General features: G+C 32.8%; 1 protein-coding gene across 2 annotated transcripts; it reads left to right on the top strand.

The window, feature by feature from the left end:
- Positions 1–4,652: 4,652 nt before the first annotated feature.
- On the top strand, positions 4,653–8,497 carry LOC133834552 (UDP-galactose/UDP-glucose transporter 7). 2 transcript variants are annotated; one of them, XM_062264203.1, is made up of 8 exons: positions 4,653–4,946; positions 5,059–5,210; positions 5,315–5,420; positions 5,527–5,772; positions 6,499–6,609; positions 6,746–6,904; positions 7,736–7,879; positions 8,111–8,497. In XM_062264203.1, the coding sequence occupies exons 2-8, from the start codon at positions 5,170–5,172 to the stop codon at positions 8,273–8,275; spliced, it is 972 nt and encodes a 323-aa protein (XP_062120187.1). In that variant the 5' UTR covers positions 4,653–4,946; positions 5,059–5,169; the 3' UTR covers positions 8,276–8,497. The 2 variants fall into 2 exon arrangements, with proteins under 2 accessions (XP_062120187.1, XP_062120185.1); XM_062264201.1 differs by having other exon boundaries at positions 4,654–4,946; positions 5,111–5,210.
- The last annotated feature ends 3,191 nt before the right edge of the window (positions 8,498–11,688 follow it).

Below are 11,688 nucleotides of genomic sequence, written 5' to 3'. Positions count from 1 at the left end.
TTAAAACTTTTCTCTATAAGAGATTAATCTTATTTTGTAACAATTTTATAACGATTATTATATAAAATTCTTTTATTTGATGAATTGGAAAAATATTAAAAAACACTTCTCTTTAATTAATTCATATATATAGCTATTTAAGTTGGTTTTTTGAAATAATATTAAAGCTATATAAGTTGGTTCTTTGAAATAATATTAAAGTTATTCAATCTGGTTATTTAATGTTTACATTAAGATTGGCGTTTCATATTTTCGTAGTCAAGTAGTTATTTATATAATTAACTTTATATTACGATGTGTCGCCTAGCACTATGCAACAATCGCCTGATCTACCATTTTTTTGGCCGAGCGACTTGTTGCCTCCCAGAGGTAATGCATCGTCGATGACTATGTTTTGACACTTCAAAATTTATCTCAAAACATATCCAAATGCTCTCAAACTTTTTGGATACTCTCATTTACCCCAAAGAAATACTTTGACCTCAAAAAGATGATTTATAAATGCAAATATCGAAAGTCAACTCTCACATGTTGACTTTTGTGAAATCGACATGGACTTTGCACATCTTCGTGTCTAACCAATTTCATCATGTATTTAACTAATCACAATACTAATATGTGTCATTTATTGTATCCGATTTAACTATTATCTTCTGATATTTCACACTACATAAGTATAGCAATAGTCACAGTCGATCCCATGAGGAATATTCAATCAATTTATTATTCAAAATAAAAAAATTAACAAAAGAGGTTTTAAGATTTTAAGAATTAAAAGTAAATAAAAACAATGATTAAAACAAGAGAAAGATGAATTAATTGATCAAAGATAGTCAATTAAGAAATCATTCTCCACCACTAAATACCCATATAAGTCTTTAATAACAATATTATTCTTTATTTCCTATCAAATTATCAACGGTAAATAAAACTAAAGTTATCATTACCCTAATCTCCCTGATTTAATTAACTAAAAGTAAACACTATTAATTAATTATTTTCACTAAATAACCTAAATGAAAAGCACCAAAGATTAAATCTAGTGAAAACATTGAGTTTTTTTTTATGAAAATATGTTGATTTAAGTAAGAAGTTCATAAAACATGCAATCATTTAACTTATGTTATATTCTTCATTATAGTTAATGATAACTATGGCCTCATTCCTAATTATAATTTACCGCAATTACTTAGAATCCTATAATATTAGGCGAATAGTAATCCCATGATAATAATAAATTAAAGCAAAATTCCATTTAGGAGCCCTCTAAATAAGATAGAAACAATAATCATGAAATCAACATAGAATAACATAAGTAATTTGATATATGGAAATAAAAGAATCAATAAATATTACTAAATACAAGAATTTATGCTTAGGGCTTTGAAATCACAACCTAAAACAAACTACTCCATAGAAACTAGAAGAGAGAATTCACAAAATAAGATAAACATAATTAAACCATATAAAAGTGGAAGAAGAAACTGGTATGATGAATCTGTAGTGATTTCATCTCCCCCTTTCTTCTCTCTTTTCTCTCTATTTTCTTATTTCTAACCTCAGAAAAAGTCTCTAAAAGTCCTACCTATGATAATATATTTATACCTTAACTCAAACTAGGTTAAAAACCATCATTTAAATCCAAATTTTAAGCAAAAATTGTGTCAGCATCGCAGCACCACGTGGCAGCGCCCAAAGACGTATAAAAATTGCTTCTCACTTCTAACAACCTCTAGCGTCTAGTGACAATATTTTGGTCATAATTCTCTTGATATAACTCAGAATTGAATAATTCAAAATGCTATGGAATGCTAAGAAAAAGATTTACAACTTTCATGTTTGAAAAAAATATAAGAAAATGGTTAGAGCAATGTTGAAATTGAGTGTGAAGTTCTAGATTTATACTTCTGAGCTTAATAACATCATATGTAAAACATGATCAACTCAGTATTTTTCACTCATAATGTCTTGGAATCATTTATCGTGAACAACTTATACCACAATATGCCTAAAAAAAGCGAGTCGTGCACAAGACCACGTGTAGAAATAAATACATCAAGCATGAAGAATCTACTTTGAATTCTTCCAGAATGTCTGAGCTCATTGAGGCTCAAGCATAGATCGAGAAACAAGGAAAGAAGACTGGTTGTTGGAGTAGTCACCTGCAAGCCAGTTCAGCCTATAGTTCATGCTCATGTAGCTTTTAGAGAACAACCTTGACCTGGTTGCAAGGACAAGCAAGTGGTTGTTGAAGAAGAAGAATATGTTTCATCATCCTTCGATGAAAACAAGATAGTTTTCCTAATCTTTTTAATTTTTATTGTGGAAAGTTAAATTTTCCTTCTCTTGTGTTTGAACATGGCTTACTCATTTAATTTGTTTTTTTTAGGGTTTATTAGCCTTATTTGTGGAGTAATGCTAGATACACACTCAACTTGCATACATTTTTTTACACACAATGATATGTATTTAATTTTAGTCATAAGTATGTTTAAGTAGGGGCTACATCACTTTTAATTGTGTGGTTAAGATTAAATACACATCATTGTTGTGTAAAAAAGTGTGTGCAATTTGAGTGTGTCACAATCATTACTCTTTATTTAAAATAAAAAATGTAATCAACCCTTTAAATTTGTTAAGGCTTCAATTTAATATTTTGTAGATTTTTAATTTAGACTTTATTAAATTAAGCATTACCTTGTAAGGTTTTTTTTTAATAAAATTTAATTTTTTTTTAAAATTATTTGTATTTTAAAATTAATTTTAAGTATTTAATAAATTAAAAATGATTTGGACCTGTATGACCATCAATCTACAAGTAGGTTTAAAGATGCAAGTATTTAAGTGCTACAAACATCATAAATTACACAAATTATGAATGGTTCATTTTGGGGAGATTATAGGTTAGAAATAATATATGTTATGTTTTAAAGAAAATCTCTCTCGATCAAAAATGAGTTAAGTAATGCCACCCTGATGGAATTACTCTATTTTTCTCCCTCGTGAAAGAATCTCTCCTCCTTTTCTTCTTCAGAAAACCTAGGTCTAGGGTTTCCTTTCTTGGTCGGTGTGGTCCTCGCACTTTGGTGGGTGGCTTCTTCAACAATTTTTTCCCTTGTTTAGGCTGACATTTTTGCTCCATTTTCCCGGTGGAGTGGAGTGTGCAGATGGGATCCAGAGTTCTCTTAATGATGGTGGGGTGGGGGCCTGTGCGAGGCAGGCTTTGAGCAACAATTTGGCTTTTGTTCTATTGTTATTAGTGGGGTGGGGAGCGTGTTTGTGACATGATAGTTCTCCTTAGTCTTGGGGCTTGGTGGTTGGATCTGGGTTGCAAGGATGGGGATGTTGGAGGCTTGTTGCTCATCCATGGTGCAATGCCTTTGTTTTGGTTTAGTTTTTTAGTTGTCCATGCTACTGTTTTTTGTTTTGCTAGTGTAATGGGTTTGTTTGTTAAATAATGATGTTTTCACTATGTCCTCTAAGGATATTGGCTTTTGCCTATTTTTTAAACATTAGGAGAGGAAGATTCGAACTTGGGACTTCCTCTTTGTGAGGAGATGTAGAGTAAATGACGGCTAAAATATTCAATGTTTTCAAAATATTGCACTTTTATACCCAATTTTTTTTGTGGTAAATATTCTCAATGTCTTCAAAATGTTACATTTTTATACCTAAATTTTTTTTTGCAGTAAATATACCTATTGTTTTTAAAATGTTGCACTTTTATACCTATTTTTTAAAATTATTTTGAGAAATAATAAGAAAGTAAAGGAAAAATATAGGATTTTAGTTATTTTTAAAATTTTAAATTATTTTCACTTTCAAAATAATAAAAATAAATTAAGATTAGTAAAATTAATCAAAATAATTAAACTTATATTTCTCCTTTATTTTTAAAAAAAAAAACTTATATTTTACATTGATGAAAATATATAAGTTTTTAATTATTTTAAATCATTTTTATTGATTTTAATAAAACATTTATTAATGTTTAATTTAAAATAACTATTTTAAAAGAAAATAAGAAAGAGAAAATCATTTAAAATTTAAAAAATAATTAAAATTCTATATTTTTCTTTCACTTTTTTATTAATCATCAAAATAATAAAAACAAGTATAAAAATATAACATTTTAAAAACATTAAGTATATTTACGGCAAAAATACTTAAATATAAAAGTGTAATTTTTTAAAAAATATTAAATATATTTACTGTAAAAAATAATTAAGTATAAAAGTATAATTTTTTCAAAATATTAAATATTTTGACCGTCATTTAATTTTGAGGAATAATACTTCTAAGTTGTGACTTGATTGATTGGAAGTTTTGCCCTCGTCGTGGTTCTTTTAATTTGTGAATCTTTAGTGGTGTTGGCAATTCGATAATGAGTATCATGCTTTGTTGTAATATTTTTAAAATGTATCTTATACTATATTGTATTGTGTATATGTTTGGAGTTTAGGTTATTTCTTTTTGAGACTTGTAATGTTACAAGGTTTCATTTTAATGAATTAATGAAAATTCATTTTCCTAAAAATAAATAAATAAATAATGCCAAGAAGAAAGAAGAAAGAAATGAAAACCGAGGCTAGGAAGGAAGGTATAGAGCAAGAATAAAACAGAGACCCCAACTCCAATCCACAAGTGATGTTGATGGCGATGCCGATGGTGAAGAAGGCGACATGACAAATGGCCGAAAACCCTTTTCGCCAGCTGTTTTCATCACTTCTAGTCTACACACACTCTCTCTCCCTCAATTTTCTATTACTATATTACAGTTACTACTATTATACTTTACTATATTCCTCCCACAGTCCACGCTCCCCAATCTTCACTCTCTTCTCTCTCTCTCTCTCTCTCTCTCTCTCTTTCTCATCACCACTATAACTTCCCCTTTTTCCGTCTTCTTTTCTAATCCCAAGAACGTCATGTAAATGCTTAACCAGGTGGATTTTTTTTTTTCATTTCTCTTATGATTTCTTCTAGATTTTGCCGTTTCTGTTGGATTCCCCAATTCTTCCTTTCATTTTTATAATTTGGGTTTCTCTTGATTCACAGAGCATGTGAGAGTTTTTGAATTTATGATTCTTTTAATTTTATCGGGTTGCAGAAAGCTTGATAGAGATATTGGGTAATTGAATCTGGATCAGTTTTAATTCTTTGTTGGCCATGGAGAATCGTAGCGATGCGGAAGCTAGTCAGTTTTTGAGGTTAGTTTATTTATATATATATATGCTTTTGCTTCTTATCTCAATTAACTTTCGTTTATCACGCTAATGAATTATTACTTTGTGCTTTTATCATATCTATCTAGTTTGTTTGCTGCTTTGTCATATGGGATTGCTTCCATGGCCATGGTCTTTATCAACAAAGCCATTCTTATGCAATATTCATATTCAATGACGCTTCTCACTGTGCAGGTATTGCCTAATGAAACAGACAGTAATCTTTCACTTTTCAAAACTGTATTCATTTATTAAAAATTTAAAGTTGAAGGGTCATTGATATCTCTCTTATTTTGGGTAGCAATTGGCCACTGCGGCTCTTATATATTCTGGTCGAAGATCGGGGTATACAAAGGCTAAAGGATTAGAGATGTCAACGGCCAAAAAACTTCTTCCAGTGTCATTATTCTATAATGCTAATGTGGCGTTTGCCTTGGCGAGCTTGAAGGGAGTTAACATTCCAATGTACATTGCTATAAAGAGACTCACACCACTCGCAGTTTTGATTGCCGGATTTTTCTCAGGAAAGGGAAGACCAACAACACAGGTATGATATGATGCTTGGACCCTTTTCAAGTTTTAGTGTGACTTTCAACTCTGTTTAGGCTATTTATACAAGTGTATCCAAGCAAACTTATATTCTGACTGTGTCATATGGATACGGAATTTTGTCAATTGTGAAATCATTGGATTACAGTGGCTAGACTGGAGTATGTAGGATTTACTCATATCATATGAGGAAGGTGGGCATTGTTGGAAACATTTAGAAGGGAAGAGAATAAATTTTTAAAGTTTGTATAATTTAATTTGAAAAGGAATGTTCCTCTTCTCACCTCTCCTGTAAATGGAATTTCAAATCTTAAGGTTCTTTTGTATATTTATTGTTTCTTTTGTTGAAATATAAAGGATGTATATTAATGTCCGGATAAATTGAAATAAAAGTCTTTTTTTTTTTGGAGATATAAATTTGCTTGCCAAGCAAAGTCCATGGAAAGTCTTAAGGTTAGTAAATGATGAATCAGATTTGGATTTTAACATATACCCATAAAGATTCTTCTCAGGCTTGACATTACTTGCAGAATTTAATTAACTTTATCATGGGAAATGGACCAAATATATGAGCCAATTCAAATGGCTTCCCTTTTATTTTAATTTTAGCATCACCAATATATATTGTTGACGGTGTAGATCTTCTTAGAATACAATAGGCATAATGCTCACATACTTGGCAAGTTGAAGTTAAATTAAAGCTTTTAGCTGTGTTCAAATTCAGGTCATCCTTTCAGTATTGCTGACTGCAGTGGGGGTTGTCATAGCTGCACTTGGAGACTTTTCCTTTGACCTTTTCGGTTATAGCATGGCCCTTACTTCTGTGTTTTTTCAGGTTTGGCCCCGATCTCTCTTTTTTTTCCCTGGCCATGAATTTATATGATATTTTCTTACACCTGAATTGTGCAGTAAGGTTAGTTATTTTTATGCATGCATATAGAGCCAATACTGATACATAATTTTAACTGCAGACTATGTACCTTGTCTTGGTGGAGAAGTCTGGTGCAGAAGATGGGCTATCATCAGTTGAGATCATGTTTTATAACAGCTTTTTGTCTATTCCTTTCTTGTTGTTCCTCATCATAGCTACAGGAGAGTTTCCAAATTCTATATCGATACTAATTGCAAAGGTCAGAATCTTTACTGATTTTGTTTGTAAGTTATAATTCCTAACTCATTGTATGGGAAGTGAATACTGCTTGAGCCTAGAGCACATAACGGATTAACAACTTCATTTTGCACTCTGTTTTCTTGTTACTAAATCATAATATGCTTCTGAGTTTTTTATTTTCTATTTTTGTTTATTTTTTTCCTAAAAGATTATATGATTTAAAGCTTGTGTAAAGCTGTACTGTGGTTATTTAGTAATGACACCTAGATATAATTCATTAATTAATTAACCAGTGATAGACTGATGTTTTTGTGTGTGAGTATTAATGTGGCCAATGAAAATGAACAGGACATTATTTGAGAAATTTAACTGCTGCGTTCCCTTGTTAAGAAGCTTGCTCTGGACTTATTATTATCTTGATATGAAGATATGTTTATATATAATATTTCGAATACTGCAATTCTTTATGAATAGAGAGCATAGCTTGTGAACAAAGTTGTATAATGTATATGAATTCTTGGAGAATATAGTTGTTTCTATTATTAACGTCATTAGAATTTTTATAGATTAACCTTCTGTAACAATTTGACAGTCTTTAATTTTTTTTTACCCAGTCCAGGTCTTAAACGTTTTCAACCTTCTGAATGGAAATATACATTGTTGTATACTTATTGTTCTATCAGAGTTCCAAATTTACAATGTTCTATATATGAGTTGGAGATATCTGGTGTAGATCATTACAGATACTACTAACTTATCCCGGCCTTTGAATTAGTATTTATACTTTTTCTTAAGGAATTAGTATTTATACTTAAGAAACTGATATTACTTTGTTCCTTTTTTTTGGCAGAGTAATTCATTTTATTTTTTGGTGATACTTATTCTTTCGTTGGTGATGGGCATTGCTCTCAACTTCACCATGTTTTTATGTACCATAGTCAACTCTGCTCTAACGACAACCATCGTGGGAGTCCTCAAAGGGGTTGGGTCCACGGTATGTAAAGACCACCTCTTGAATTTGTTAGTTTGATGTTGTTAAGGTTTCAAACATCTACTGAAGTTTAAAATATAAGCAGAATAAAGACACTTGACGACCAGGTCCTTGTGACCATTAAAGTTCTTGCTTGATTTTCTATTTCATGGAACATAGCATGTGCTTGTGTTTATTTCATATAAAATATTTATGACCACAATATAATTAACGCATGCTTTCATGTTTTTTTAGACCCTTGGATTTGTCTTACTAGGAGGTGTGCAAGTGCATGGTTTGAACGTGACAGGTTTAGTCATCAACACCGCTGGTGGGGTATGGTATTCCTATGCCAAATATCAGCAAAAGAAGAACAAACCACCAAGGGCGCTGTCAGATCTTGAGGCTCATCGCAAATAAGTGATACTGAAAGCGGATCCCCATTGTCCTTTCTATTGTTACTAATACAGTTTTTTTTTTTGTCAGTCATATTCATGCCATTGAAAATGAAACATTGTTTATGATTTAGCTTAATCTGCATCGTTTTGAACATTTTGTAGTGGCAAATCCTCGTATGTTATGATGCTCTTACAATTGATGTAAGTTTGATAATGAAAAGCAAAAAAATGAAGTTACAGTTTATTGGTCTCTAATTTCTACTCTAGAACTGTAGATTCAAAGATTTTTGAATGATGACTGACTAAGGTACTATTTGTCGTTTTTGTTTTTACTATTCTGATGGTAAATTGTATCAGTGGTATCTCTGCAACTGACCCCAGTTTGAGAATACACCTGTGTGTTGTGTATGTTTATATTGGTGTATATGCACATAATGTGTCACTAATAATCGAAATGGCTAAAGATTTGGAAGAAGGGCCATTTCAACGCTTTTAATATCCCCATTCCTCCACTAGGAATTTTCGACAAGGGGGAACCGAGAATATTTGGTTAGAAAATCTCATGTGTGAACATTACATTAGGCTAGAAGACCTCCCAATAGACAACTTAGTATCTGAGAGTTCCTCAGGTATACTTGCTCGGTATAGTTGCACCTTTAATTTTATTTACCTTGTATATCTTATGCTTCTAACCTTGCAAAAGGCCGGTCCCAAGTCAGATATAAAATTTTGAGCCCCTCTAACATATATAATGTACTGTAGGAAAAATAAAGTTGGATAATTTATATGTAAAATTGTTAATAAAACATTTGGGTTGGTGCCATAGCTATGGGCTTGACCCGCCTATGCATGTGGCCTGCATCTTCTTTGGTCCTGCAAACGTCATGAATCTTCTAAACTTCTCAGTTGAGCCATCCAACCAACCTAGAAGGCCCTCGAAAGGGAAGAACACGAGCAAGCAGCCCTGTAACGAGCTTGTCACTCAATCATCTCCACCAGTTCAGGGTAGGCCTACGAGGGATGAGCAGCATAGGAGCCCTCCATTAGTTCACAATCTCACTCCTCCCGTTCAAACCGACCAGGGTGAAATCGAGAACATTCTCAGCTCTATACAACTCATACAATTGGCATTCTTTGACATATTCAAACATGTAATGAATAGTGAGCTCTCGAAAAACATAAGGCCACCTATTGGTTAAGGAAGAGTTCCAGCCTTAATCGAAAAAAAATTTGATCTCCTAGCTGCGGTATGTTTCTTGTCATTTGTCTTTGGTATTCTCTTATGACGCTAGATGTTGCTCAAGTCATTAACGAGGAAAGCAAAAGCCATACCTGCACTTTGAAGGTAGACAACCTTAAGGTTGTTAAGGAGGCTAAAAAGACCCTCAAGAAAAAACTGAAGGTTGTTGACCAGGCCAAAAATGAGGTTGATTTGCAGGTGCTTGTAGTCAAGGAGTTATCCAAGCTCAAAGAAGAGCTTAAGCGGGAGAAGACTAGGCTACAGGAGGAAGATGAGGAAGATAAGAAAAGGTTGAAGGAGTTCTACCCAGATGCCTGGGAGATTATGAGCTACCAAGGAAATGATGTTCGTGAAGTGCACAGCTTGCTTAGCTACACATGAGACCTTTGTTGCTGACGACGGGAGTCTTCCAGCAGGTTAAGAACAATGGGTACATCACTCTTTAATGGAAGGAGTCTATGGTCATTTATTCTAATGAGGCCTCGACCATAATTAAGTTGGCAACATTGATCGTCCTACCAATGACAAAGCTTAGAGCTTCTTCTGTCCACTATCCCGAAACTTTTGTTATCGTTGTTCTCTCTTTTTGTTTTTTACTTTTATTTGCTCAGCTATCACAACCATTGTTGTAAAGATAGTTTCCCGCTCAAGTAGCAGGCTTTATTTTGAATTGCCCTCGTAATGCGAGCTCTTTTTTATATACTTAACCCTTTTTGCCAAATTCTAAAAATATTAGTGAGTGTTTTTTGTGTACCTTTTGTTGCTAAGTTTTCCTTTTGCCTTTGCATGCACCACTTATTTAAAATACTTGCTTCCATTAATACTTATATCTTATATGCCCCTCAAGTGATCGAGGAGCATGAGGTCCTCAGTCATTTTCTACCTAGACTTGTACCATTATATTCAAGCAAAATAATTGCTCAGTTGCATTCTTATAATTGCTTGTAAAAAAATGTAGGGGTGAAATAATACTTTAGCAAATCAAATATAATCTGTTGCATGCAAAATAAAATACGTCAAGCATAACTGCTCAGAGCAGTCTCTTTTCATTCCCAAAAAGTTTAAAAACTTCGAGCAGCCACTCTATAAGTTTAACCATAGATGATGTTCTTGTAAATTCAGTTCTACTATACTCATCCTCTCCTCTAAAGAAGATGGATGAGGTTGTCTAGACCGAACCTGAGATGAAGTGCCACCTACAGAAGCAACACTAGCAGAACCAATGGTTGTGGTCTTGTTAATCTGCACAATATCATATATTAAAGGAGATAACAACTCCTCTGTCTCATCCAACGGTACCTCGCCTTTCAAACATAGACTAGTATTAAAATAGGAAAATACAGCACCACATTTTGAGTGAACAACGCAGAATGAATTTATGAGGCTATAATCCTGCCAATATCTACAGTCATACTTGAAAGAACAACATATAGTAATATTGCCTTACCAGGGCTAACAATAGTCACATGACTATCATGCGTCAGATTAGCACAAAGGAAATTTAGCCAAATTATTTTTTCTCTTGTCAATAAGTTAAAAGGAAAACCTATTCTAATTGTCCCATTAAAGTCCATTGACTCCCAGGTGGAGTCAAAGCAGCCAAAATGGTATCCCAGGTACTCTCCCCACACAAATTATTTTTAAGGTCCTGATAATCATCATTGTCACATGTCGGTAACCTAAAGAAATCATTAATGGTCTTTCTATCAAAAGAAACAGTTTTCTATCTCACTAACTTTTCCCAAGTATAGTCATGGCCATAGGCATTGACATAGAGTTCCCTAACAATGGGTATCACTGCATGGATAGGTGGGGAACAAAAATACTTCCAATGATGAGCATTAATCACAGAGATATATTCCTCGAGGACAGTAAACTCTCCATCGGCATCAGTGGCAAACCCCCTCTCTCGAATCAAATTCCTATTTTTTTTCTTTCTATTTTATGTTTAGACTTAACACTAGCATTGATAAATCTAGATGTAGGCTCTACGTCTGGATCTTGAGGTTCAGGAAATTGTTCCTACACTTTTTTAGTCCTTTTCCTAGAGCCATCTCAACAATAGCAATTCACAAAAAATTTACACAAAAAAATAGGCACAATTGACACCAATGATGTTCGAAAATTCCTCACAACCACCCAAGCAAATTCAAATAATATCAAAGAACACCACAAAACTCAAAAACAAGGCCAAT

The sequence above is a fragment of the Humulus lupulus genome, chromosome 5 (assembly GCF_963169125.1).
Source record: "Humulus lupulus chromosome 5, drHumLupu1.1, whole genome shotgun sequence".
Classification (NCBI taxonomy): Eukaryota; Viridiplantae; Streptophyta; class Magnoliopsida; order Rosales; family Cannabaceae; genus Humulus; species Humulus lupulus.
This window is presented reverse-complemented; position numbering and strand designations above follow the sequence as displayed.

Excerpts from the sequence above, each read along its gene's own strand:
- LOC133834552 (XM_062264203.1), top strand. The coding sequence starts at position 5,170 with ATGGAGAATCGTAGCGATGCGGAAGCTAGTCAGTTTTTGAG. Across the intron at positions 5,211-5,314 it reads GAAGCTAGTCAGTTTTTGAG|TTTGTTTGCTGCTTTGTCAT; the intron begins GTTAGTTTATTT and ends ATATCTATCTAG. Across the intron at positions 6,610-6,745 it reads TTACTTCTGTGTTTTTTCAG|ACTATGTACCTTGTCTTGGT; the intron begins GTTTGGCCCCGA and ends TTTTAACTGCAG.